The 26,521-nt window shown below is 59.1% G+C and overlaps 7 protein-coding genes across 7 annotated transcripts; 2 read left to right on the top strand and 5 right to left on the bottom strand.

The window, feature by feature from the left end:
- Positions 1-816: 816 nt before the first annotated feature.
- THITE_2085841 (uncharacterized protein) lies at positions 817-1,262 on the top strand (the record flags this gene model as incomplete). Its single annotated transcript, XM_003650631.1, has 2 exons — positions 817-1,080; positions 1,149-1,262. 2 exons carry the CDS (start codon positions 817-819, stop codon positions 1,260-1,262), a joined length of 378 nt encoding a protein of 125 aa, XP_003650679.1.
- Positions 1,263-1,442: 180 nt separating this feature from the next.
- On the bottom strand, positions 1,443-3,550 carry THITE_2110402 (uncharacterized protein). Its single transcript, XM_003650630.1, has 3 exons — positions 3,018-3,550; positions 2,874-2,940; positions 1,443-2,798 (listed from the first exon to the last, which is right to left on the bottom strand). The coding sequence occupies exons 1-3, from the start codon at positions 3,077-3,079 to the stop codon at positions 1,644-1,646; spliced, it is 1,284 nt and encodes a 427-aa protein (XP_003650678.1). The 5' UTR covers positions 3,080-3,550; the 3' UTR covers positions 1,443-1,643.
- Positions 3,551-5,594: 2,044 nt separating this feature from the next.
- On the bottom strand, positions 5,595-5,939 carry THITE_2085839 (uncharacterized protein; the record flags this gene model as incomplete). The annotated part of the gene is made up of 1 exon (XM_003650629.1): positions 5,595-5,939. The coding sequence occupies one exon, from the start codon at positions 5,937-5,939 to the stop codon at positions 5,595-5,597; it is 345 nt and encodes a 114-aa protein (XP_003650677.1).
- A 5,114-nt stretch (positions 5,940-11,053) lies between these two features.
- THITE_2110400 (uncharacterized protein) lies at positions 11,054-13,833 on the top strand. The gene is made up of 3 exons (XM_003650628.1): positions 11,054-11,887; positions 12,203-12,361; positions 12,430-13,833. Exons 2-3 carry the CDS (start codon positions 12,268-12,270, stop codon positions 13,530-13,532), a joined length of 1,197 nt encoding a protein of 398 aa, XP_003650676.1. The 5' UTR covers positions 11,054-11,887; positions 12,203-12,267; the 3' UTR covers positions 13,533-13,833.
- A 2,742-nt stretch (positions 13,834-16,575) lies between these two features.
- THITE_2037048 (uncharacterized protein) lies at positions 16,576-19,265 on the bottom strand (the record flags this gene model as incomplete). Its single annotated transcript, XM_003650627.1, has 4 exons — positions 16,576-17,348; positions 17,404-17,993; positions 18,052-18,492; positions 18,553-19,265. 4 exons carry the CDS (start codon positions 19,263-19,265, stop codon positions 16,576-16,578), a joined length of 2,517 nt encoding a protein of 838 aa, XP_003650675.1.
- A 785-nt stretch (positions 19,266-20,050) lies between these two features.
- On the bottom strand, positions 20,051-20,693 carry THITE_127653 (uncharacterized protein). Its single transcript, XM_003650626.1, has one exon. The coding sequence runs from the start codon at positions 20,612-20,614 to the stop codon at positions 20,141-20,143; it is 474 nt and encodes a 157-aa protein (XP_003650674.1). The 5' UTR covers positions 20,615-20,693; the 3' UTR covers positions 20,051-20,140.
- A 28-nt stretch (positions 20,694-20,721) lies between these two features.
- Positions 20,722-25,422, bottom strand: THITE_2110392 (uncharacterized protein). The gene is made up of 4 exons (XM_003650625.1): positions 25,119-25,422; positions 21,208-24,870; positions 21,008-21,119; positions 20,722-20,837 (listed from the first exon to the last, which is right to left on the bottom strand). Exons 2-4 carry the CDS (start codon positions 24,802-24,804, stop codon positions 20,830-20,832), a joined length of 3,717 nt encoding a protein of 1,238 aa, XP_003650673.1. The 5' UTR covers positions 24,805-24,870; positions 25,119-25,422; the 3' UTR covers positions 20,722-20,829.
- Positions 25,423-26,521: the final 1,099 nt, after the last annotated feature.

The following is a 26,521-nucleotide window of genomic DNA, read 5'->3' as shown; positions in this document are numbered from 1 at the left end:
ACTGACATTCTCTGGCCTTGCAAACTATGTGGAAGTGCAAATGCTCGGCTCCATTTCGTCGTTCTTCAGCGATAAGCTGTGCCAGGAACCCCCGGTGAGTGGTCCTCCCAGCAACAGCAATGAGAATATCCTCTACTATCTCTGGGGTTGTCTCAATCGCGGCCATGTGACCCGCTGCTCGAGGAGACTCCGCATTAACAGAGGAGAGGTGCATGACAAAGACTACTCATCGAGCAGGGGCGTCAATGTACATGATGACTATATACTCCTTCAGCAGGTTTTGGATCGGCTCATCTCCTTTATCCACGGAAAACCCCTGGTCCCTAACCTCGCCCTGGCTGCTGGAATACGGTCCGGGTCGAAGGGTTGTCGGTCTCAGACCCGGCTTGGGAGAGGCCCTCAGGCTTTGCACGGGTGCCAGTGGACGAGTTCCTCTACTTGGGTCAGTAAACCCTCAATACATACCTTGGCAGTGACTAGGGCTATGTCGGGTAAGGGGACAGATGGCAAAGCTGCATATTGTTTTCTCCTTACCAAACTCAAACTATATGCAGAATCGCAATCACACTAATGTTTACTTACAAATGTGCCATTGGACACTATGAGCACGATTCTAGCAAATCCTCGTTATTGAATTCCTTTCTTATCGCCCATGGAGCCACAATAAGTACGGACCCTTCCTGACCTAGGCACATTGCTTATTTTCTGGCCCTCTTCAACAGGTTCTGAGCACAGGACAAGAGAAAAAGGATAGAAGCGACCGAGTGGTGGTCATCAAAGCCTATTCTCCTGTGTCCGCAAGCGAACGACTCCTCGATGACCTCAACCACGACGCCTGGGGTGGCTTTTGTCAAGCAGGCCACCAAGAACGGCGTGCGGGATCTGCCTCGCTCCCTGGATCGGCCTCGCTCCGAGGGCCCGTCCAACATTGACGAGGTCTGTGAATGGCACCAGCAGCTCCGTAGGCGCATCTTCCCAGCCGAGTCGGAATTCGAGCACTATGCCCATCTCGTCAGAGGGGGCCCCGAACAAGCAGACCATGATTGTCCAAACTGCCCCGAGGATGATGAAAGCCTTCAGGTAGGTGGAAAGGAAAGGTTACGCCCGGGCCTTTAGCCAAGCCTGGACAGCCTACGACAGCCACGCAGGTTTTGCCCGCCCGTGGCCAGCCTGCTCCGCACCCCGACGTTGCCGAGGCCCTGGAGTATTTGACCTTTCTCCCGTTCTGCGTCAACGAGGAAGTCCCTGAGGCCACGGTCTAGGTCGACAACCGCCAGTAATACCCCATGGATGGCACGTCACATCATCCAGAATGAGCTAAAGGAGGGCGGGAAGACGCGGCGGCCTGGAGCTTCCCAGCTATCCCTGCACCGGTGGTGACAAAGGGGGGTGGATAAAGGCGCGGCAGGCGTTCTGTCTCGCCCTTCCTGAGCTTGCGGCTGCTCAGGTGATCCGTATGTTCAGGTGATGATTTGCAGCCGAGACACCACATTGCTACTTTGCCAATCGCACACCAAGATTGCAGCTGCTGAGCATGGAGCGCCCGCCGCCTCATCAGACAAAGGTACAGCGAGATTTACTTTACATGCTGCCTCAACATCAACCGGTATCTACATCCCCCCGACTCCCGCCAAACACCCCCCTTACAACTTGCTCTTCACCGTCCCCTCCTCCCCTGCCCTCTCCTCTTTCTTCCTCCTGTCCCTCATCTCCTGCATACTCTTCACCAGCGCATAAACAGTCTGCAGCCGCCTCAGCTCGACGCCCCTGGCCCTGGCGATGCGTATGGGATTGCCCAAGATGACCTCGATCTCCAGGGGCCGGCCGGCCTCCCAGTCGAGCAGCATGCTGGGCTTGCTGCCGACGTTGCGCTCGGTGCTGGCCAGGATGCGCTCGGGCCCGGCCATGGAGGGCGGGAAGGGCCGGCCGAGCACGGCGGGCGCGGCCTCCTCCCAGATCTCGCGCATGACGCCGGCCAGGTGGGCGCGCAGCTCGGCGTCGCGCGCCATGTCGGCGTTGCCGCGCCCGCCCGAGAGCACCGCCGCCGGGTTGAACGCCGCGTTGATGCACAGCTTGTGCCACCGCAGCGTCTGCAGGCCCAGCTCGTCCGCCACCAGCGCGTCGCGCAGCCCCCCCAGCCGCGTCCACCAGTCGGCGAGCTGGGCCGCGCGCGCAGCGCCGGCTGCTTGGAGGGCGGGGATGTCGAGCGGCGCGGCGGTAGTGGGGTCGTTGCTGTTGTTGCGCGGGGAGGAGGTGAAGGAGGGGGAGGAGGGTACGGCGGACGCGGTCGGGGACAGCGCGCCGGTGGTGTCGTCGCCGCGCGGGAGGACGGGCTCGGCGGGCGAGGAGGAGAAGGAAGCCGAGTTGGAGTAGGGCCCGAGGTGGATGCGGGTCCAGCGGTTCTGGCGCACCGTCCCCGGGGCGGTCTGCTCGGCCGAGATGACGGTGACGGCGCTGACGATGGGGGTGGTCGGGAAGCGGGCGCGGTAGGGCTCCTCGACGCCAACGCCGTTCTGGATCAGCACGATGCACGAGCGCGGGCCGACCAGCGGCGCGATCAGCGCGCTGTCGTCGGAGCGGTCGGGCAGTGCTTTGGTGGTCACGATGATGAAGTCCCAGCCGTGCGGGCCGGCGCCCGACGGCCCCGGGTCGGTCGCGGCGGCGGCGACCGAGGGGAACACGGCGTGCGGGCGGAAGGTGTAGTTGCCGAAGGTGCGGGTCTGCAGCTGGACGCCGTGCTCAGCGAGCGCCTTGTAGTTGGAGCGGGCAATGAGTGAGACATGGATGTTGTGAGACGGCTGGACGCGTGGCGTCAGTCAGTGAGTGCGCTGATCTCATGCCGCGATGACCGGTCTGGCCGGCGTCGGACTTACATGGTGCAGGCGTGAGGCGTAGAAACAGCCGACGGCGCCGGCGCCGACGAAGACGATGTGGACCGGCCTGCTGCGGTCAGCCTGATGCTCATCATACTCGTCCTCCTCACGAGCTGTGCCACCCTGGGGCAATAACCACCGTACCTCTCCGGGTCGGCGCCGGGTTTGGGGGCCTCGGGGGCCTCGGGGGCCTCAGGGGCACCCATTGCACGAATTGCGAGTGTCGACGCAGCACTCGGACTCAAAGGCTTCGCAGGCTTCGCATCCCTCGCTCTCCGTCTGCACGTCGCCGGCAACAACCTATGTCTCACCCGACTCGGCCCGATCGCAGGTAAGACGGCAAAGCTTCGACACCTGCACCCCGACTCGCCTTGCTTACCCGAGCGAGCGAATGGAATCAGCTCTGTTGCGTTCCCCGCCGACTCAATTGGCCCCGCGATCCTGCAACTGCCGGACAACGTTGTATTGGGTGCACAACAGTTCACGGCGGTGAGCAATTCCTTTGCTTTCTAAAAGCACAGTACTGTACCTTGCCTATGTTGTCGCGTATCCGTAAGCAAAAGGTTCATGAAAAGGCACAACCCAGAGTTGTACTGTACCAGCACGTCATGTCATCCGATGCCCGCAGAAGTTCGAGAACAATGAGTGGTTGGCTTTGCAGCAAGCATGGCGTCTCCACCTTACCCCCCGGAGAGATGGAGAACCAAGAACCCCAGAGCTTCGGGAGCGGACGGGACAAAGTGGGGCGATCCGCACCTCCTTTTCCTCCAAGCCCTCACTGGGCCGCTGATGGCTAAAGAGGTCCCGCCAAGACTAACTTCGGCCAATTGTCGGCAATGTTTTTACAACGTTTTTACGCAACCCCGATCGCCAAGGCGTTTTCGCTATCGCCAAGGGGTTTGCACTATCACCACGGGTTAGCCACGGGTTAGTTCGCCGGGGGTGCGGGGGGCGGCGCCAGCCCCCCGCTAGTTAGGGTAAGGGTTATAGTTAGGGTGAGGGTCAAGGTTAGGGTGAGGGTTAACTTGGTTTTTTTTTTTTCGATTTGGTTGAGGTTTTATAAAGTTGTTGCAACAAGTCTTTGCGATTGTTCGTTGTTGATGTTGCTCGAAGTCGTCGCGGCTCCGTCGTGGCCCCGCTCACGCCGTGGCGATTGTAAATACTTGTAAGCGGCAGTCTCCGAAATTAGTCTTGGCGGGACCTCTTTAGCCATAACCCACTGGGCCGGCACGGGACGGGCGACGGAGAGGGCGCGGCGATCACTCAGCCCGAATCTTACCGCTGCAGACTGCACACGCGGTGTTGCCATCATCGAGGTCATCTTTCTGCCAAGCAAGGCACGATACAACCGAGAAAGTCAGATGCGCAATCTGTGCTTGCTTGGGATCTGCAGATCGTCTTGGCTGTCCTGCAGTTCCTCTATCGCCGAGACCCGGCCAAGAAACGCCAACAGCAAAGCTAGAGATGTCAGATACCGGGTGCTTGTTCAAGGCAAAGTCTTGATATCGTGTTATCTCATGGGTAATACAAGTGACAATCCGAAAACCAGCCGAGCGGTCCTGCAGTGCAAGCAAGCCCACTACCGACAGGGCTGGGAGGAGGTCAGGAGAAAAGATAGTCCCCCAATCCCAAATCCACATCACAGAAGCTCGCATCCGGACATGCAGACCATCCACAGCTGAGTGCGAAGAGAAACAGACCTGCCAGTGCTTCCTTCTGCCGTGCTTCCCAGGACAGACCAACAGCGCAGCGCGTCTGCAGGGGGCGCGTCATTTGACGGCGGAGTCGTTGGTGCAACTCACCGCCGAATCGCTCTTCGTGGCATGGCGCGCCGTACGACAACGACTACGACGGGGAGAACTAACTACACTCCAACGACAACAGCATCCTCCATCCTCCCATCCTCCCTGCTGCGTTGCGTTCCGACCGGCCGGCAGCACAAGCCGCGCTCCCCGTCGTCATCAGCGCCACCAAAAACCTGGCGAACCTACCTGATCCGATTCGATTCGACTTGTCGTCGAGTCGTCGCAGCAATAGTTTGCTCTGGTGTTCGCACAGGCGGCGACCTCCGATGTAAGCCGCGCTGGATAACACCTACGGACGACTCCGATGTCGTCTCATCGGCATTGGCTCAGTCAGGCCAGGCTCGATCGCGATGCGCCAATACCATCTGAGAGAGAGCCCAGCTAGACAAGCACCACGAGCGCCACACATGGCGGGCGCATATGCAAGCTGGGCTGGAGTAACCGAGGTTACGACCATTCATAACGTTTGGCCCTTCCGCCCCCGCATGCTCTCGAGGAAGGGGGGAGCGGAAGAGGGCGGGAGATGGGGAGCTTTGTCACACCCACGGCTGCTGCAATCGCTTCGTTCATACATATGTAACCTCTACTGATTCCCGGGTATCCTTGAGGATCAAGACGACGTCTCAACACGGGCGCCCAGCAATGGGTCAGGAAAAAAAATTTCATCTCTGCCAATGGCGCACCATCCGCGTCAACGGTGACAGTGACGGCGGATGTGGGTAGACGCGAAGGTCGCGAGTACCCGCCATGGCAGTTCAAAGAAGTCTCAGGCCTCTCTTCTGCTCGTTCACCGTCCCGGATGACACGCCAAACGATGCCTCCAACCATTGCGGCTGACGAGGCACGCGTGTCACTCAATGCAGGTCGTCAAACTCCCCCGCCTAACTAGTGCAGTTGAAGCCCACGATCGGTGGCGTCAACTATCCACCTTGCGCAAGGTACGCTTGCGGGCATGCAAGCAGTCAGGCTCGCGCGTCTGCCAAGTCCACCGCCAAGTCGGCTTCGTGCAGAAGCATCTGGGCTCGGCGCCGGTCGCGTACGCCGGAGCAGCCCAAAATGACATCTCGCCGACGGGCGGCGAGCTCTTGGCTTTCGATTGCATATGAACTGGCAAGCCACCGTGTGCGTCCACTGCTGGGGTGGGAAAAACTGTAACACCCCAAGAGACGGCGAGGTTGAAGCCCGGACCGGCGGACTTCACCGGCAAGCTGCCCACCATATCCGTGCTGCGCGTGCTCTGCCATGGCGTCGACAGAGGCATGGAGTGGCCGCCACCTGGGTCTTCGAGGAGGTCTCGGCGTGGGGGTCGTGAATGGCGTTTCCAAAGAAAGCCCAGGCAAGGAAATAACCTTGAAGCTCGCTGGATCTGGAAGGCGAATGATGAGCAACCAATACCGCTGAACTTCCCAATCTGGAAATTCGAGAGTTTAGTGGCCGTTGGGAAGGAGGTCAAGTGTAAGCAAATGAGCTTTCCACGGCTACTCCGAGTCAGCACTGGAAAGAGACCGAGACCGCGACACGAAGTCCAGTGGTCAGAAGCATCCCGAGCTGGCGGGCTTGAAAATCTGTCAGACCGACGCCGCATCCGGGAGGTGCATGGCGTGGCTGGCGCCACCCGCACCAGCTCCCTAATTTAGTGATGTGGCAGAGGGCTGCCAAGGAAAAGCCCAAGATATCTCGACATCTTGGGGACGCCCTGATGCTTTGGGAGCTTTGAGGTTGCTTTGGAAGCGCCGAAATCTTCCAGCTAAATGGCCGCTCGCGGCTCTCGCCACAAGCCACCAAGCACGCTCTTGGGAACGTGCTTCTAGAAGGCCGACGGAAGGATGCTGCTGGAAAGCAGCATGCCGATCGTTCTCTCCATTGCCCACCCCCCAAAAAGACGTTCCGCTCAGCCGTCATCATGGCGCAAATTGGGCAATCACCCACGTTCACTTGGACCTGTCCGAGCCCGGCGAGCCGGGCCATTGGTTCTCCAGCTGAGACAACCGACCTTGCAGTTACTCCGTCAGTTGCCTGCTGAGTGTGTATGTCGGACAGCCGGTTGCTGGCGGGGTTTCTCAAAGTGGAGTGCCTCAAATGCAGCGGACCATGGGGTGTCGCCTTTGCGCCAGACCCAGCGAGGCGCTCAACTGGCGAGTTGATATTGGCGGCGGGCGCCCCCTCATGATACTCTGTACATCCGAGCAGGGGAGCCAAGACTGTTGTTGAGCAGGGACAATTGACCATGGCCACTGACGGTGCATGGCGGGAACTCCAGGGTTACCAACGGCCTTGAAGGTGGTGTGGCGGGTGCGTCGCGTGCTGCCTCAACAAGCAGTTAACTGGGTACACGAAGATTCTGGGCAGCTTCCCATTTTTCTGCACGGACCTGCACTTGCAGGCGCAACAAGGAGGCTGACCTCGGGTGTGATGTCTCATGGTCGCGTTTCGTGGAACAGTGACGCCGTGGTCAGGTGCAATTCCCGGAGTCGATGTTGTCTGGCGGTCAGACACCGCAACTTCTCTGAACTTTCCCGCAAACAGAGAGGGAATGAAAGACGCGACGATTGATCCACCCGGTACGCACGCACAAGCTTCGGGTCGTCTCTCTGAGCGCGGAGCAGATCGTGACAGCGCATGACTGCTCAGCCGGCCGTACTTGCGCCGCGCTGTCTGGTTTTCCCCAAAACTCAGATCCCGAGCGCGTCGATAGAGAGTCGCCGTCCAATGGCTCACGGTCCCGATTGCAGGTCCGACTCGTTGATGGATTGTTGCTGACGCTAGTTATGCCGATGCCGTTACGCAGCAGAGCTCTCCGTGCTGGGTACGCCGCGACTGAGTGGCCATGCCGCACCAAACGACCGCCGACCGGCTAGAGGGCCCAATGGCTTCACAGTTGTTGAGGCTGCAGCTGACCATTAGTCGGTCCAATCCGGGGCGACGTCTTGTCGAGCACGGCCAAGGTCGAAATCCGGGACCCCGGGGTTGGGGGGTTTCGGGGGTGGGGGAAGGGGGGGTTAGGCCAGTTGGGGCATTGTCATCAGTGCCCGTCTCGTCGTTGGAAAGTCATGGATGGCATTCATGGCGAATGCCCGAACTGTCTCTCTGCAGACGGCTGCTGGGGAAGCCAGCGAGAAACTTTTGTGGGTGGGTGAAAAATTTTTACAGAATTGGGGCGGCGGCGCTCACACCATGGAACTTGTGGCGCTCCCAGGGCCGATTCGAAGACCGGGCCCTGACCCCACCGCAACGCTGCCGGAGCACCAAGTTGTCGCGGGGGTGATGATGGCTGGGCGGAGGAATGATCCGATCGGCGGACGCCGATGCCAAGGCAATTTCTCGATCCGCTGGGGTCCAATTGCAGCTGGATTGGCTGGTCAGCAACACAACCATCTCCGCGACTTACTACACGGTGCCTGTTGCCAAGTCTGCGCCTGGGAATCCCAAGCACTTGGCAAAGTCGCGCCATCTTAGACTTGACGACGATCTTCGCTGCGCTGGGCTCTCCGCGCTGAGAGGTGGGCAGCAATCCGGCCGAAAGCCGGCCACGGGGTTCCATTGACATGGCGAATCCTGTCGGACGTTGGTTTCAACTATCACTCAGTCTGCAGTCGTCCCGCAGTTGTTCGCATCAAGGGGACTGGCACCGCAGCGTGACCGGCTCGGCTCCACGGCGGCTGGCAATAACGTTAGCGTCTTGAACATTTTGCCTCTGATTAAACGACTGCAACAGGGGAGCCCAAAGAGCCAAAGCTGCAGAGTCTCTTAGAGAAGCCGGGTGTCGCCAAGATGGCCTATAAGGTGGCCTTGTTGGCCTGGTGAGGCTGCGGAGCATCACCCATGCTGCACAGCAACAGAATAGGCTCAAGTCGGCTCCAGTTGGCGAGTGCGGGATGTCAATCCTGCGCTCCAATGACCAGCAACCTGCAGGCGGCCGTCGCCAACTCTCCCAACAGAGCGGGACTTGCATCACCGAGCCCCTCATTCCAGGCGCTCTGCCCTCCGAGCCCGGGGTTGCTGAACGAGGTCTCACAAGCCACGACAGACGCAGGTTTGCTTGCCTGACAGGTCAAAAAACGGACCGCCTCCGGCTTGGTTTCGTGGCCTGAGTGGATGTTCGTGTGGTGTGGCGGCCTATTGTTGTCATCGCAGCAAGGTAGGAAGTACAGGGACCACGGTACCGAGGCAGGAAGTGACACAACCATCCCAAAGTGCGCGGTTGATGAACCACTCATCTCGAGCATGATAACCTGCACGCTTACTTCGTTACTCAAGTAAGAGGTAGTAACAAGAGAACGCAAAAAAATAAACACGCGGAAAATTGCAAAGTCGGTACCTGATGTGCGGCCGGCCCGATCCTGCCCTGTACCCTTCGATTGGGTGGGGGAGGGGACGGGGAGGGAGGTCGGGGGAGGGTTTACCCGCGGAGACGTTGTGCTGGGAACGACATGTCTTAGGCACCCCACCTGTCCACGGGATCCGTTTATCACAGGATTGCCCGCGATGACCGAACCTTTCACAAGTGGGCTGGGCGTGGTTATTCCGTATCAAAGGAGGTAGCGAGTGTGTAATCGCCAAGCTTGCGGCAAGAACTCGGCAACTCGCCGGTCCGTGGGACGGTCAGAGCCGAGGGGAGCAAGCCTGCGAGTCCTGGGATGGAAGTTGCGGGGAGAGGACAGCGCCTTTGGCAATATCACAGATGCCGGGGTTTTCCGATGCTGCCCAAATTCTTCAGGAAACTTGGATGAGATGTAAGATGGGCAGCGACGTTGGATGGCAAGACTCGGATTCTTGCGCCCCTTCCGTGTGGCAGCAGGCAAAAGTGTAGACCGACAAGGGAGGAACGAGCCAACTCCGTACGGGACCTCTACTCTGTATGCATTCTGTACGTACCTTACATTTACAACCCGGGTTTGTTTCGTAGCGAGACACCTCAGTACAGAAGACAAGGGTTGTGGTGTATCACTTCAAAGCTACCAGCTCAATAACTCAGGGACTGTTTTGAACGGGGAAGGAAATAGAGCATATAGGAGACCTCGGCGAGATACACTTGAGAATGGTATTGTTTTTGCATTTCAATTTGTTGTTTTGTCTCTCTGAGTCTGAGATTCTGATTAAGGCCCCGCCCTCTATGTCAGCAGGTTGGAGTGTGTGCAAAGCGTAGTGTACAGTACACTACAGGCCGTGTATCCGTGTATTCCCTTGAAGCATTGGCGCGGCCCACTTTACGGCCGTTTCCTCCAATCGAATGTTGAGTGTTCACGTTTCCATTTCCTGTAAGTGGCCCACGCAGGAGCTTGACTGTCCCCACCACGCCCCACGCCTTGCCCGCGGCGCTGCGCAGTGGACACTCCACTCCTGGCAGGTCGCAGTTGTGTGCCTCGCCTGCGCCGATCTTGCGGTTTCGGCGAAACTTGGAGGCCCTTGTTAGCTCCTTTTCCCCGTTCTCGCTGGAACGATCCTATCAGGGAAAGCCGTGAACCCGTTACTCGCCTAATGCGACGCTTTGGCCAACTCATTTTGCGAGGACGAGGGACCTAGCCGTTGATGTACCCGGAACTCGGCCTCATCGGCTTGTCGGCGGTGTCGGTTGGCCTTCTACGGAGTGCGGCTGCAGCCCCTGTAACTATTGTACCTATTCCGTACCTCTGCCAATGCCTCCGCCAAGGTGCGCTGTGGCATCCCGATCTGGGCCGGAGTCCCCGTTTCGTCACTTGCTGTTGCGCCAGCCAAGCAGGCCGGGGGCAGGGCAGCAGAGCAGGCACAAGACTCGCTCGCTCGTCCTTCACCCCAGCGCCCCAGTTTCGCGAAGCATCCACAAGTGGGAAATCCCACGGCGACCCTTAATGTGGACGAAGTGTGCACCAGCCCAGTCCCACGCCGGGCCGACGTTGGGAAATAAATGGAGCCCACCTCCCTCGCGGCGATGCTCCGGCTGCTCTCGCAATGCAGGCTTTTTGGTCTTCCCCTTTGGCCTTCGCTCTGTTACACAGTACGGAGGTTATTCGTGAACAGACATTGATTCTGATCTGTCCTTACACTACCTACCTAAATACCCGCCGTGCACTTCGCACATCTCCTCAGAGCTTTCGCTGTGGGTACATTTTCGCATGCACGTCATGCTGGGGCTTGTAGCTCCAACTCACTGATCTACTACACTACTGCTACCCTGGCTACCTATCTGCGACATAATTACCTGGCCTTAGCCTGCAACGATCTCCGGAACGAGTCCGCCCGCTGTCTTTCGGTCTCGCGGGCGCTCTGCTTCTGCTGGCCAGGTCGCGCTGCCGAGTTAGCTGTCGGTGCCGTCAGCTGAGCTGGAGGTGCTGTCTTTGCTGACTCCGGCTCGCCAGGCCCGTTGAGAGTGGCGTTTTGAGCCGGCGTCCCCAGCGTCCCAGCCGTTCGCGAGGCGAGCCCCTCTGGAGCAAGGCCATCCTGTCTTGCGGCGTGCCCTGGAAACCCCACCTCTTTCTAGCCCTGCATTTGCGCCTGCGCCTGCGCCTGCGTGTGCCTCTGCGACAGCGTCCCCAGCCAGCCGCCCGGCCGCCAGCCATCCCTCGCCCGAGGAGCTCCTGTCCTGTCCCACATCCCGCATCAAAGAAGCTCGTCGACTTACACGGTCAGGGCAACCCTGCTCCACCGGGCAGCCGTCAACGAAACGACGGGAGACGATTCTGCACGCCAACAACCCCTCCATCTCCACTCCAGCCCACATTATTTTTCTTTTCATTTCCTCCCTCGCCATTTTGGCCTGGGGGAGTTCCTCCAGCAAAGTTTGGTTTTCTGGCTTCGACTCCGAGTCTGCGGGACCTTCGCACCGATGTTTTTGGCAGGCCGATACCCCCAGCAATGACCCTATAGGCGGTGCATTCTGCGACCGACCCTCCTCGTGTCGACAAGCTCCCGTGTTGTGTGCGGCCATCTCCGGGCGGGCGCTTTGCTTTTTTCCCCTGCGCAGTCCGGCGCCGCAGCACCCACAGCGACAGGCTGGTTAGCGCATCCGCCGCCCATCTCCTCGCCCACCACGGCACCGCGCGTTCGACGACGACTGGGACCGTTCTTGATTGTCCGACATCGCAGAGCCGTCTCTCGACCCTCGGTCTCAGCAGCCGTCTCGACAGACAGGCTGCATCCGCACGCCGTGGTCCGCCATGCTCATTGACGGTGAGAAGTGGGCCTGCGAGGCCTGTGTGAGAGGCCATCGCGTTAGCAATTGCCAGCACCACGGTGAGTGATTTTCGCCCTCCTATGGCTGCATCTCCTGCTCGGCGCCTTTCCGATTTTCGACGGGTGCAGTTGCGCTTTGCTTCGGCCGGTTGCAACCGAGGGGCACCGGAAGCTCTGCCTTCCGCCAGCAGCGGCAGCGCATGGCAGCGGGGCTCACTGTGATGCGGGGGCCTCGAGCCGGTGCCCCTGGTTGCTTCCCCTCATCAATGGCCCCCCAGCTCCAGGCGGTCTGCCCCCGTACCGTCTCCAAATTCTCGCTCGCGCATCGCGGGGTAATATGGATGCGCCAGTCAGTTGGCTAACAGAGGGACGCAGACCGCCCCCTTCAGCACATCAACAAGAAGGGACGGCCGGTATCGCAATGCCAGCACTGCCGGGCGATGCGCAAATCGCGCGCCGCGCACGTCAAGTGCGATTGCGGCGAGAAGACACACAAGTGCGTGCACTTGAGGCCGGTGATCGACGGTCACAAGGGTGAGCATCGTCGAGTCTGATTGATTGATCAAGCCCTTGCTCCCGTGATGCCTGACCTCTGCCTGCAGAAAGCTGCTGCTGCAATCATGGCGGCCGCTGCACCTGCGCACACAAGAGGGAGCCCAAGCTCGACACGGTGCCCGAGTCGGACTCGGATGAGGGCGAGGGCGAGAGTGCTGCTGCCCAGTCTAAGGGTTCCAAGGCCGGTTCGCGCGCCCGGCGCCGTGCCCACACGACGAGTTCGGACGCCCTGCTGCCGTTTGACGGCAACGGCCACCACAAGCCAACGTACAAGCACGCCAAGGCCTCGCAGAAATGCGGGCCGTACCAGCTGAGCCGCGTCAGCTCCGCTTCCAACCCGAGCAGCCTGAGAAATCGCTCGATGGACGACCTCCTTGGCGCGGCCGCAAGCGGCGATTCTGCAGCGGGAAGTGGAGCGGGCGAGCTTGCCCAAGCGCAGCGCAGAGTCAAGTCGGAGGCTGCTTCGCCGCTGTTGGAACCTTCGTCCTCGTTTGCGCAGCTCAACGGGCAGCTGCCGCCTCTGGACCTCTCGGGTATCAAGTACCCTCCGTACATCCCCAACAGCGCCGACTTCTTTGGCGCCCTGTCCGATTACGAGCAGCCCATGTTCAGCGCCGGCCTGAGCGCGACATCGGTCGACTGGAGCAACTACGAGGGCCTGGATATGGCGAGCAAGGCGGCCGACTTTGCCCCTTCGAGCTACAGCCAACCGCAGAGCTACGGTGGCTTCGATTTCAACGGGTCGGAACCTATCCCGACCATGACCACCACGTCGACGTCCGGCGAAGTGTCGGAGGTGGAGGATTTCCTGTCGAACCCCCTGGACGACTTCGACACCTTCCAGAACAGCGGCCCCGTCGGCGGGTTCGGAGTCGGCCACACGCAGGCGAGCATGCTCGGCAGCGCGGATCTGGCGAGCCTGGATTTCGAGGATTTCAACTTCATGAAGAAGGAGGCCGGCAGGTTCCTGTCGAACCCGGCGTCCATGGCGGGCGACGATCCGACCCTGCTCACCACCAGCGCCCCCGCCTTCAGCGGCCTCACCTCGCTCGAGGACGACCCGGCCTTCTGGATGAACGACTACGGCATGCCCACCCTCACCGAGTCGCCGACCGAGAGCACTCTGCCGTCTTTCTGGGACGGCCAATAACACGGCGGTGACGGTTGCTGGGGGGGAGATGGCTTGCCTCGCTGGGGTAAACCAGAACAGCTGGGAGGAATCTGGCGCCGTGGCTAGGATCAGCTGCGAAGAGACGCGTTTCCGTGCCTGCCACGTGCATATGTCCCCCTTTTTACCTTGTCCGGCGGCGTTTTCTGATTTCGCTCGCATTTTCTCGGCTTTACACAGAATGGAGAATGGAGCACAAACGGGGCGGCGACAGGGAGTCAGTTCTTCTTCTAGGTGGCGCAGGAGGCAGTTCTTCTCGTCATTTCGGTATCGTTTCCCTTTGCTGCATCTTTTTTCTTATCCTGGGCATGACAGTCAAACGAACATGATGATCAATTTCCCTGTCTTCCCTGATTCATCCTTCAACTTATCCTTCAACTTATCCACAATCTTACCCCGCCTACCTATCTAACTACATTACGTTCCCCTTCTCGCATTTTCGCCTGGTTTGAGCGCGGTTTCACGGGATCATAAAAGAGCAAGAAAAAAAAAGTTTCATGGTCGGTCGGACGGTGGGAGTGCTGCTTATGATTCGATTCGTTTATTCCCACGTTTCGTTTCCGCGTCAACGGCATGGCGGTGGAGGCTTTCTCACTCAAGGGACGGTTCGCTGCTGCTAAACCTGTGTGGCTATTTGAAGTTCAAACCTGCCTTGCCAGGTATCTATACGTTTTTGCTTCTTGACGTCTGGTGTGTCTGGCTGGGACTGCTGCCTCGTCATACACCCGATGCATGCACGTTTTTGTTCGCGACGCACTCACCGTTTCTCAACTACGGAGCCGCTTAGCGGAGCTTAAAATACCTTGCCTAGTTCTAGGCGCCTAGCCTAGTTCTAGGTGAGCTTAGGTTGCTTGGGGCGTGGACAGTGGACAGAGCGCGAGAGAAGAGCAGGCAGACGATCACCGCCTACTTGGAATGGTGGTCGTGGGAAAGGGGAGGTGGACGAAACGAACGGACAGGCAGACAGGCAGACAGAGAGTATATACGCAAACCCGACAAATAGATACATTTCAATAGACAAGATGCTTTGAGCAAGATCGTGTCAGCTTAAGCCCTGCTGGCTGGCCTCTTCTCTTCTCCCATGCGCCGTTTTCTCATGTTTGAGATGGTGACCTTCATCCACCACGCTCGCAGTACGCGGTACGCAGTAGTTCCAGCAGTCAGCTTTTCTTGCTCAGCCGGCCAGGAGGAAAGTCAACTTGATGGAAGCCCCATGCTGTCTGTACCTCTGGCCCTCCTCATCACCTCATCCACACCGCCACCGTCCGTCCGTCCGGATCCGGACGTACTGCTGCATTTCTCCTGTGGATCACCACACCTCCTTTCAACCGCAGTGGAGTCGGAGATTGAGACGCCAGGGTGGTGGAGTGGAGAGAAAGGCGAACCTTGGTTGTTGTGTCATCTCTCGGAGGCTTCGGTGGCCGGCCCGGATATAACTCGGTTTTGCTTTATTTCTCGTTTTTTAACCTTAACTGATGTATGTACCTTATGTACTATGCGTGCTCGGCATGTCATCGGCTCCGCGGCAGTCGTCAGTTTGGGTTTTCGGGGTCGGCGTTGGTCGGTGAGTCTTGACTTGCCGAGCGGCCGGAAAGTTATCGTAGTAAGGTTTAGTTTAAGCTTTCCTCGCATCCCGTACTCTTCCTCGAATAACTAGAGGATGTGCAGTATCATTGGCCCCCGCCCAATGGGCTGGATGAGGTTGCTAGACTACCTGGATGAAATCGCCGGTTTGGGGAAGCGAGGTGGCCAAGCATGGAACCCCCACGGATACCAACATCTCACTGCGCTACACTACTGATTACACTGCAGTCGACCTCCAGAGGCGGCGAGTCATCTTGGAGTCCGCTTGACTTGCATATGGGGCACGTGAGGGATGTGGAGCGCCGATGAGAGTCGGTGTGGCAGAACTGGCACCGGTATCAATGCTTGGCCGCTTGACCGCCACCGCATTGAAGAATTACTGCGTAGCGGTTTATTTAAGGCGTGCTGCGTTAGTTAGCGCGGAGTTGCCTCCGCCTATGATTTGATTCGCGTATTACATTACAATATGGAAATGGACAACTGGTGCACACTAACCAAGGAGGTAAAAGTCTGAAGATGGCATGTGAGACATTGCGTCTCATCAGATCCAAAGACGTCACCGAGTCCGAAAATAAACCGGCCCATGCAGCTCCTGCCGATCACTTCCCACTAACTTAGTTTATGAACGACACTAAACATTCGCGATGGAAAGTGGGATGAACTTCGCAACTCCGGTCACGGAGTTCGTTCCTTTACGTGACACAGTTGCTATGCACAAGCGCTGAACCCGACTAGCACGTGCGAGCTGTTCATACAGATAATGTGACGTTTGGCATCCGGACTCACCTAAGACGAGAATGGATGCATGAGAGACGGCAGCATGTAAATAGCTTGCCTGACATTCACCCAAGGCCAAATCTGCATCTCAGGATGTAGTTATGTCGGAAGAACGCTGAAGACAGCACCCTGAACCCACCCGCACTCAAACTCAGGTAACGGTAGTTACTCCGTACTGCACGCCAGTCGTAATACGCTACTGCATAACAACGACTTGCAATGTGGGGGTGATTAAGGGGTCATTCACCTGTGCAGGGCGGTGCTCTGGATCGAAGTCCATGCGACTCCAGCAGGGTGAGCACATTCACAAATCTTAAGTACACTACATACACATTAGGTAGGCAGAGCTGCTAGGGAAATGCTTCCTGGGAGATCTTCATGAACAGGACCAACTGCAAGTCGCTGTTCTTACTGAGAATGCAGGTACAGGAGGACAAAACACCAACTTTTCCACAACTCCCTTCCCAGCCCATCCTATCGTAACGCCCGCCCCCTCACCGTAAACAGCACAGAGATATCCAGACAGGAAAAAAACACACAGTCACCAACCCTCAACTAGCATTAGCTTGCAGACAGCGTTGCAACCAGGTCTACAGCTGGCGGTAAGATCCCTCCATAAGGCCGGCATCGAATTAAATCGCACCACCCCGCCTCCCTCCCTCACTCACTCAGCCAGCCCATCCTCAACTGGCTCTTCAAACCAAGTGAGATACCCAGCTCTCAGCAGCGCTCGCACATCCACATTCGCCGGCGGCTGCAGGTTGCCACCGCTCGCGCCGCCGGCGACGCGGTCCCGCTCCGCTTGGCCTAAATCTACATCCGGCGCCGGGCCATCATCCCCAGACGCAAGCGGCTCCTCCTTCGGCCCGCCGTGCGCCCCATCTGCGTCGGCAGCAGGCACGGAGCCCTCCTTGGCGGCGGCCATATCCGCGAGCTGGTGCAGGTTCTGGCCGTCGGCCGCCGCGCTCGCGGCCGTGCCCGGGCGGGGCAGATGTTCGGCGAGCTTGGCGCGGACGGCGTCGTTCCAGGGCGAGGGCGCCATGCTGAACTCCAGCACGTCGTTTATCAGGCGGTCGGCCTCATCCCGGCTTTCGTCCATCTGTCGCAGCTGCAGCAAGCCGAGCGCGGCGAGCGCGATGAAGTGGTGGGTCAGGGGGCTGACGAGTTTGTAGTTGGCGCCGAGGAGCTGCACTAGGTTCCTGGTCGCCTGGAGGACATTGGCGGGGTTCTGCCGCGGAGCAAGGAGTTCGGAGATGAGCCGTGCGTGCCAATAGGCGAGGAGCAGCATGGGCTCGGTGAGTGGGCTGGGCAAGATCCAGGGCAGCATGCCGGTGGACATCTTGCTCATCGAGATCAGTGTTGAGCCCGCTGGCGCGAAGGGATCCAGCACGGGATTGATGGCAACAGGTACGATGTGCCCGAGAACGTGCGATATATCTGTGCTTGATGTCAGACTGGCATAGTAAACCATGTGCGCGGCCGTGGAACTTACGGATGAGCGAGAAGACAACTTCGCCGGCGACGAGCCTCAAGCCAGGGTCAACCGCAACACTGTCATTGCTGATCAAGGCAGGCATGCCCATGCCGGCGGCATTCCACCGATCCAGCATGATGAGTACCCACCACGCTCGCAGCGCCACATTGTCGTCCGAGTTGGGATCCAACTCCGGGTTGGGTTCCAAGTCCACTTGGCGGGCGAAGAGCTTCATCGAATACGCGAGGCCGACAGCTCGGCCGAGAATCTCGGCTTTCGAGAGACCACCAAGCTGCCCCTGGGAATACGCAATGCCGTGGCAATCCACTGCGATGGCCGCCATGATGAGCGTCTGCAGGCGCACCAGGTCGGTGATGGTCGAGCCGGCGGCCTTGTGTCCCGCTTCCCATTCACTGAGCAAGCGACACGCCGTGGCAGGGTCGCCATTCGCCTGACTGTCCGAAGCGGGGAGGAACGGGTTGACCATAGCAAGGAAGGCATTGTGAAACGCGCTCTGGATGGCCGGTGGTATCTGCCAGAAGAGCGATTGCACTCTGGCCTTGGTGCTCGCCAGAAGCGGGAAAGTGGGGTGCACGACTTCCAAATAACTAAGAGCCGGTCAGTTGGCCAAAAGTGTACCCCTAAAAGGAAAGGCAAGCATCTTACCAGTTGAATGCAGTGTCATCGATCTCTGGTATGTGGTCTGCTTGAGGCCCCGGCCCCTGAGGCAGCTCGCTCTGCGACATTCCCTCCATCATCTCAGAGTGGTCTTGTAAAGCGAGGCCGTTGGTCGCACCAGGGATCTGAGCCGGCGCGAGGGGCTTTGGGACGAGGTCATTTGGAGTACCAGCAGTTGGGGCTGGGCGGAAATCGGGCTGCACGTAGGGCAGAATCTGGCGGTGCTCGCTGGCATAGGCCGGCATCCTGTTGGGAGAGGGGGCGGCAAAGCCGTCGCCAGAGATGCTGGCAAAGGGTCTCTTCCGGCTTTCGTCGCCCAGTCCGGGAGTTGCAAAGGCTTCGGCCGACGCCCTCCTGTCCAGGCCATCGACAGTGGTATTGAGCTTTCCTTCGATCGTATTGATCCGGTCGGCCAGCTCCTTGATGTAACTGACAAATGTCAGCGAGCCCTTCCTGTGAAAAGAGTAAAAATGAGCTGGACAAACCTACCCTTTACTGGGACCACGCTTCTGCGGTATGCGGCTGAACAAGCACGCTGCGTGAGAGCGCTGACAGTTGGCGCAGGCCTGCACACTGGAGTCGGCTGGCGCATTGCACTTGATCTTCTTTCGCCGGCACTCGTCGCACGCACGCGACACCTTGGAACGTTTGCGTGGCGGAGTGGCACCATGCTGTTGATACTGCTGCTGCATGGGAAGGGGTTCCATGGGCATGTGGTGTGATAGATGTGGGGGAGCCGGCGAGTCGTGGGGATAGTGATCAGGTTGTGGCTGGCCCTGGTGCGGCAGGACATCCTGGAGCCTCTGGTTTTGCAAATCATGGTCGTGGTTCTGCAACGACGCCTCGAGCTGCTCTTGCAGGTTCTGTTCGGCGTCGGGCTGTTGCTGCATCTGCGCCTCCTGCTGCGACATGGGCTGCTGCTCCTGCGCCTGATCCTGGACGGCGGCGGCGGCCATCATAGGCTCGAGGCCTTGGGTCAACTGGGCGGCAAGCTGGAGCTCATCTGCGCTGACTGGCGGACGCGAATCCTGCTGCTGCGGCGGCGCTGGCGGCTCCTGAAGCCGCTGGAGTTGGTGCAGTTCATGGTGCTCGGGCGGTTCCTGGTGCGCGGACATGTTGGGCTGGTGCTCCAACTGGGGGTCGATGTCGCCCCGATGCTGAGCGAGCTGCTCATAATACTGCGCCTCGCCGGTGTCGACCATGGGGGAGGGATAGCTGTGCTGCATCACGGAATCCTCCTCCTCCTCCGGGGGTGGCTTTTTGATGTCCATAGCGAGCTAGCCAGCCGTGCTGAGGTTCACACTGAGAGCCAGATCAGGACCACAGCAACGGCGTCCCCGTTGAGTTGCGAGGGTGCACTTGCCCAGTCTCTCACACGGTCTTTACAGTTTGAACCTTGAGAGCTCGCCTGGGCGCTCTGTACAGAAGCATTAGCATGCGCACGAAATAGTAGCGCGATGGCAATCTGGTTGGTCGTTAGAAAACGCGATCAATTGTTGTGTTGTGTTGCTATCAACGTGCATGTCGACTGCACGACATCGACCAGACAAAATGTCCAAACATGAAAAATTGGCTGCACCTCCGCACTCATCATCGCGACAGCGTCGACAACCGTGCAAGTACCGTCTCCGGCCATCGACAGTGTTGCAGATGCCATTGCACAATGTTGCCAAATGAAACCTGGACAAAGGCCGAGAACATACCTCTTGGTTGTTAGGTCGGGAAGCTATCCCCGGTCTGGGGACCTGGGCTTACTTGTTCGCTGCGGACGGAAGAACTGACGGCTCCGAGCGAAGGCGGATGGAACGGAGTTTTCACCGCGGCTGCTGGCGCGTGCGGGAAGGATTTTGGCGGGGACGCGAAAATGGAAGCGATGGGTTGAGGCTTGGGAAAGGTCCGTGAGTGGAATTTTGGCGCGGGACGCTCAGGCCACGTAGGCGCACGGACGTCATATCGACCCTTCTCAGCTTCCCAGGGTGAACGCAATCACAATTGTGAAGGTTCCAGGTTGCGAAGGCTAAGTACTGCAGCAAAACAGAATCGCACGCACTCCACGGACACAAGAAACCCTGTCAACTCAATCTGCACCGCCGACCAGGCCTATCTCCTTCCTCCTGGGTACAAGGTAAACAGTGGGTGGAATGTACCTGTCTGTTCGTTCCTGATGTATCCGTACACGCCCCAGACCGACACGTACCAACTTAGAGATGAGGGGCACACAAATAAGCAGGTGGGTAGCCAAATGGGTATCAGGAATCAGGTGGACATACTGCGTAAGGCGGTTGAACATGTTCAGGGGGGGAAAGAAAAGAAAAGAAAAAAGAATCTCGAATCCATCATTAAAAAGGTAACCGGGCACCCTCCGCCGGGCCCGCTTGTAAGTGGTAAGTTGCAAAAAAGTAGGGGTTCCAAAAGATGATCCAGGTCGAAGAGATGAAAATGAGATGGATACCACCCCTCCCTGTCCCCCCAAGCACTCAGCACTTAGCCCCATCCAACCCCAGTCTCCTGTGCAGCACCGCGTCGCTCGTTCCCAGCTCCCAAGGCTCATAGTTGCTGTGTCAAACCGCCAGCCGTCGTCAGCGAATTCGGCTTCTCACACCCCCTCCCCTCTCACGGCGGCACGGCATGGAAGCATCTCGTCATCCGATGTGTCGGGCTTTTCAAGACGGCCTCTTGAAGTCGGTGATGGACTTGAGCATCTGGTGGTGCTGGCTTGCGAGCTCTTCGTCAAAGTCCTTGAGCTGGCTGATCGACTTTTCGACTCTAGCGAGCTGTTCATCACACGCCACACCCCCCGCCCCGCAAGTGTCAGCCAGACTGGGGAAAACACACACGCGCAGAGAGAGAGAAAGGGAGGGTTATTATAAGAATGCTGCGTGATAAGCTAGGGTTGTTCGCACCGAAGCTAATGCCGCCGAAGAATGGTCTTGCTCGGCCTCACCTTCCTCCTGGCCACTAGCGCCTTCGCTGTTGTTGCTGTTGTTGTTGGTCTCGTCGTCGGGGAGGTTGGCGAACCGGCTGGCCGCGAGGCCTTTGGGTGCCTCGGCCCGAGCCTGTGAGCGGGGCTGGTTGTTAGCAAACTCGAGCGGTCTAGGTGCCTTCCTCGAGTGCTTGGCAAGGCTGAACTGCAGAAGGACATACCCTAGCCTCGGCCAGCTCCGCATTCCTGACCTTCAGCTGCGCCGTGAGCTCCGCGATCTTCTGGTCTGCCTCGGCAAAACGCTGCTCCGCGTCCGTGAGCTTCTTCTGCGCCTCGGCCGCCGCGCTCTGCGCCTCCTCGACAAGCTGCGTCATGCTGTCGTGCATGTCCTTGTAATCGGCCTCAGAAGTCTTCTGCTTAGCCTCGGCCTCGAGCTTGTGGGCTTCCAACTCCTTCTGTGTCATGGCCAGCTCCTCCCTGACTCTGGCAAGCTCCGAGGCTGCCTTGCTGGACGCCTCGCCGGCAATGCCAAGCGCCTCCTCGTGGCTCGTCTTGAGCTCAGCAATCTCCTTCTCGTGGGCCGCGGTGAGGACGGCAAGTTGCTCCCGGAGGGCGTCCAGCTCGGTGGTGTCGGGCTTGGCATTCTTCGCGGCGTCGAGCTCAGCCTGGGCGGTGAATTTCTCCATCTTCTCTAGCGCGAGCTGCTGGCTGAGCGTGTCGAGCTCCTCCTGTGCCTTGGCATGCTCGGCTTTGAGGGTCTCAAGAGCTGCGTCGACCTCGAGCTTGGCCGCTTCCACCTTGGCCAACTCGGCAGACCTGGACGAGGCATCCGCCTCGTACTTGGCAGTCAGCTCCTCAACCAGGCGCGCATGCTCCTGTCGCAAGGCGTCGAGCTGGGCCTGAGTGCTCGTCGCCCCCTCCGCTCTCAGGGCCTCCTGAGCCTGGTTGTTCAGCGCGATAAGCTTCTCCACCTCGGCTGCGTGCGCATCCTCGAGACTCTTCTTCAAAGACTCGAGGGCAGACGAATGGCTAGCCTCTGCCTCGGCAAGCTTGGCTTGCGCGGCCTCGAGGTCCTGCTGGAGGTTCTTGGCGGTTTCGAGCTCAGCCGTCAGCTTCGCGATCTCCGCCGCGTGCCTGGCCTCGAATTCTTCCTTGGAGCCGCTGACAGCCTCGAGCCGAGCGACCAGTTGGGCTACTTCCTCAGCATGCTTGGCCTGGAGCTCTTCTTTCAAGCCGGCAGCCGCCTCAAGTTGCGCCGTCAGCTTCTCGACTTCTTCCGCATGCTTGGCGCCCAGCTCCTGGCTGAGACTGCTGGCGGCCCCGAGCTCAGCCTGTAGTTTCGCCACCTCGGAATGCTTCGCCTCGAGCTCACTTTGCAGGCCGCTAGTCGCCTCAAGCTGGGCGGTCAATTTCGCCAAGTCCTCGGCATGTTTCGCCTCGAGTTCCTCCCTAATCTGTTTAATCATCGTGGCCTGGCTGTCATCGCCGGCTGCTTTGGCAGCGGCGAGCTCGTCGGCATGTCGGGCAAGCAGCTGCGCCTTCTCTGCTTCGGCGTCCTTCTTCAGGGTGTCAAGGATCTCCGCATGCGTCGCCTTCAGGGCCTCAAGTTCCTTGGCAAGGTTGGTTTCGCTCTCGGCCTTCAGGGCGTCAATCTGGCTAGCGTGACTGTCCTTCAGGGTTTGGATTTCCTCAGCACTGGCTTCCTGCGCCTGCCTCGCCAAGCTCTTGGCCCCTTCCAGCTCCTCAGCATGGCTCGCCCTCAGAGCATCAAGGGCCTGCTGGTGCTCCGCCTCCTTGATCTCCAACGCCTTGACGGCAGCGTCGTGCTCGGCCTTGGCGGCCTCCAGCGCCCTAGCATGGCTCTCGACAGCCTCCTCATGGGCCTTGGTGAGCTCGTTATGCTTCACCTCCAGCTCCTCGAAGCGCCGCTTGAAGAAGGCATCCCCCCGCAGACTTTCAATCTCGTTCTCATAGTCCTGGCTGACCTGCTGGAGCTGCTTCTGGTGGTGATCGGCCGCAGCGGCGTGTTCTTCTTTGATCTTGGCAATGGTGGCGTCTTTCGCCTTGCTCTCCTCGTTGAGACGGTCGATGAGCTGCTGGAGATCGCCATGTGAGCTGGTGGCCTTGGCAGCCTCCTCCTTGGCAGCTGAGAGTTCGGCTTCCACCTCGGCAACCCTAGCCTCCAGCGCAGCCACGGCAGCCGTCTTCGCCTCCAGTTCCGATTTGGCGACCTCTGCGCTCTTTTCCGCGGCGTCGAGCTTGGCCTTGAGCTCGCTAATTTCCGTCTCCAGTGCCTCGAGCTTCGCCGAATCGGCGGCGGTCGCGGCAGCAAGCTTCTCCGCGTGAGCAGCTTCGAGCGTTGCCTGGGCCGCTGTCAGATCGTCGATCTTGCTTTGCAGCTCGGCGATCGCAGCCTCGTGGGCGCTGTTGAGCTCCTCGATGGCCTTCTGGTGGTTGGCAACGAGTGTCGCGTTGCCGCCTTGCAGTTCCTCAGCGTGCTTGGCCTCCAATGCCTGGATAGCCGCCTGGTGCTCTTCCTTCAGGCTGTTTTGAAGGGCTTCGAGCTTAGAGGCGTGATCTTCGGTAGCTCTGCTGAGGTTCGCTTCGGTTTCGCTCAGCTTGGCCTCATGTTCCGCCTGGAGATTCTCCAGCGACGTCTTGAGCCCAGCGAGTTCGGCCTCAGCGGCCTCCTTGCTGCTGATCGCATCGGCAAGTTCGGTCTTCTGGGCAACGAGGTCGCTTTCGGCAGCAGCCAGCTTCTCCTGGATCTCGGCAATCTGCTTGTTGAAAGCGTCAAGCTCAGCCGCGTGCTCCGCCTTCAGCCCCTCGAGGGCCTCCTTGCTGAGGGCGCCTTCGGTCACTGGCCGGTCTCCTTCAACAGCACCGGCTTTCTCCGTGAGCTCCGTGATTTTGGCCTGGGATGACTCGATTTGGGCCTTCAACTCGGCAATCTCGGACTCGCTTGAAGCAAGCTTGGCCTTCAACTCTTCAACCTCCTTGGCCGAGTCAGTGGCAGCAGTGGTAACGCTGGACGATGCGTTTGATGCAAGTGAGGCGCGAGGCGCGTGACGGGGCGCGCCGCTGATGGTACTTCCAGAGACGGATGACAGCCGCTTCTTCGCCTCGGCCACGGTTCCTGTGCTCGTGGGCTTAGGGGCAGCACGGGCTGTCGCACCAGGGGACGAAGCAGGCGTGGCTGATGGTTTGGAAGCGGTGGCCGGTTTCGAGGGAGTCGTGGACGGCTTCGAGGGCGCGGTAGCTGAAGCAGTCGGGGGCTTCCTCGCAGCCGCAGTCGTAGCCGCGGTTGTACTGCTGGTTCTCGGCTTGGTTGGCGAGCTGGCCGCAGTGCTGGCCGCGGTCGAAGCACGGCGCGCTGCCCCAGTTGTCCCCGAGATGGAAGCCCGCTTCTTCTCGTCTTCGGACACGGACGGCTGGGAGCGGTGCGAGACAGTCGACGCAGCAGTCGGCGGCCGCTTAGCAGCGGTCGTGCCTGCGGTGGGCCGTGTCGGGGGTTTGCTGAGGCCGGCAGTGGTGCTCGTCCGTGTCGTCGTCGAGCTCTTGGTCGAGCTTGTGGCCGACTTGGTGCTGGCGGCACCAGTCGCTGCCGGTCGGCGGGCAGATGCAGCGGCAGGGGCGGCAGGGGCGCCAGTGCGCTTTGAAGATTCGGTAGCCGTGGTCGCCTTCTTTCCGGGAGTAGCAGTCGGTGAGGTGGGGGTCTGCGCAGCTGCCGGCTCCTGCTCGGACGCGGGCGCAGCCGCAGCTGCAGCCGCAGGAGCATCCGCGTGCTGGACAACCTCGAAACTGTCGGCGTCGGACATGGTGGGCTAGTCGAATCGTCGTCGGACAGGATTAGAAGCAAGGTAGATATTCAAACAGCGACGGGACTGTGTTCGGGTACAATTGACAAAAAGTTAGCGACGTGGCGGTGGAGAGCTTTGGAATTGCATATATGGAAGAAAAAAAAGCAAGGGGGCTTGCGAAGGAGAATCCCAACGCCGTTCTTGTGTCTTTGAACTAGTAGCCACGGGGCCCCTAGGCGACAAAAAGGCTATTCGAAAGGTCAAGGAACAAGCATTGCGACTTTGATGATATGCAGTTTCTGAGAAACTGTCAAGGGCAAGCTGCAACTCACTGGTCCTCCCGTCTTTGACACTCCACTTCCCGCTCTTCCCTTGGCCGCAATAGACCGCAACAAGCTTCTGGCGCGCTGCTGGAAGCTTGGGCCGGGACCCCAGTGATATCGCTGGACTCGGGGGGGAATAAAACCACTCGGAACGAAACGCACAAGACGGTATGGCGCGGGGATCAATCGCAGCAAACAGACAACGCACACCTCCTTTCCGCAAAGGCGCCCAGCGGTGACGGGAGGGGAGGAAGTTCAGCTCAATTACCGCGACAGGAGCCAGAGGAGGCCCAGATTGAGAGGTTGAGAAAAGAGAGGAGCCGAGCTGCGCTCTCTGGGATGGGAGCTGCCCAAAATGGGCATAACCACCTTAACGCGGGTTAGCGCGGGCCATGCCACACTGCGCTACACTCCCTTAGGTAGGGCCATGCTCGGGCCATGCTTGTGAAGGTGAAGTGGACTGGAGCGAATGAATCGACAAGGTCAGGGCGTGGCCGTTGCAGGACGCACCTGCTTTGGCGCCCTGGCTTGAGGAGCGCGACAGGGTCTCGTCAATCTTGCATCCAGCCTCGAGCCAATGCAATGCGCCAATGCCTGAGTGCCGAGGCGGTTGCGTATCGATTCGCCAGCATTGCTTCTGGGTGATGCCCTTTTCGGGTGGCATTTTTTTGCTTTTGGTCTTTGCTCGCGAATAGCGTGCATGCTGCCAGATACCGTGCCTATGCACGGATCGTTGTGTAACCCGTAGTGTAAACGGTTTGCAAAGGTCCATATGGAACACACGAGGGTAGCCATCGTCATGCTCAGCTGCTCAGCTTGATACAGTGACGGTCATCTCCGGTTTGCTGACGTGTCAGAGCCGGAACTCGTGGCTGCAGCCTTCATGGAGAGAAGAGCAAGCATCTACGTTAACCCCAGGATGCTGCCCTCTCAAACAGAAACCTGTCGGATATTGGGAGATCATCCTGGGACTTGCGGCTGCGGGAAAAGGGAACTGGGACGGGGCCGACCCGGTTGGTCTCTCCGATCCCTTGGCTGCGTCGTCTCAAGTACAGAATACCTTCAGGAACTGGGCCATGCTTCACCCGACAGCGCTTGGGAGGAACAGGCCTAACGCACGTCCTCGATGGAGGTTGGAGACTTGATAGTGCACACAATACAAGGAACGGCCACCCACGGAATACAAGTCGGGGACCGCTTGATGATATGCTAACCACCTCTCTAGCAGGCGCAGAGTGATACGGCTGACGGCAACCAACAACACCACTTGGCGGACTCAGCAAATCTTTTTTGATCGGCATAACCATGCAATTTGAAAAGAAAAAATGGGTATCTCTCTGTAGCAACGGCCAATAAAACACCCCGCAGAATGCATCCTGACTTTCCAACCATCATCACAGCATCGATAATGA

Source organism: Thermothielavioides terrestris, chromosome 1 (assembly GCF_000226115.1).
Source record: "Thermothielavioides terrestris NRRL 8126 chromosome 1, complete sequence".
In the NCBI taxonomy this organism is placed as follows: domain Eukaryota; kingdom Fungi; phylum Ascomycota; class Sordariomycetes; order Sordariales; family Chaetomiaceae; genus Thermothielavioides; species Thermothielavioides terrestris.
The sequence above is the reverse complement of the archived record's forward strand: the minus strand, read 5'-3'. Positions and strand labels throughout refer to the sequence as shown.

Bases quoted from the DNA above. Each gene is read 5' to 3' on its own strand.
- THITE_127653 (XM_003650626.1), bottom strand. From the start codon at position 20,614: ATGAGCCTTGGGAGCTGGGAACGAGCGACGCGGTGCTGCACAGGAGAC.
- THITE_2110400 (XM_003650628.1), top strand. From the start codon at position 12,268: ATGCGCAAATCGCGCGCCGCGCACGTCAAGTGCGATTGCGGCGAGAAG. The intron at 12,362-12,429 runs GTGAGCATCGTC...CTCTGCCTGCAG, and splicing joins GGTGATCGACGGTCACAAGG to AAAGCTGCTGCTGCAATCAT.
- THITE_2110392 (XM_003650625.1), bottom strand. From the start codon at position 24,804: ATGTCCGACGCCGACAGTTTCGAGGTTGTCCAGCACGCGGATGCTCCT. The intron at 21,120-21,207 runs GTATGTCCTTCT...CCCCGCTCACAG, and splicing joins CGGAGCTGGCCGAGGCTAGG to GCTCGGGCCGAGGCACCCAA.
- THITE_2110402 (XM_003650630.1), bottom strand. From the start codon at position 3,079: ATGGGTGCCCCTGAGGCCCCCGAGGCCCCCGAGGCCCCCAAACCCGGC. The intron at 2,941-3,017 runs GTACGGTGGTTA...TGACCGCAGCAG, and splicing joins CCCGGCGCCGACCCGGAGAG to GCCGGTCCACATCGTCTTCG. The intron at 2,799-2,873 runs GTAAGTCCGACG...CCACGCGTCCAG, and splicing joins ACGCCTCACGCCTGCACCAT to CCGTCTCACAACATCCATGT.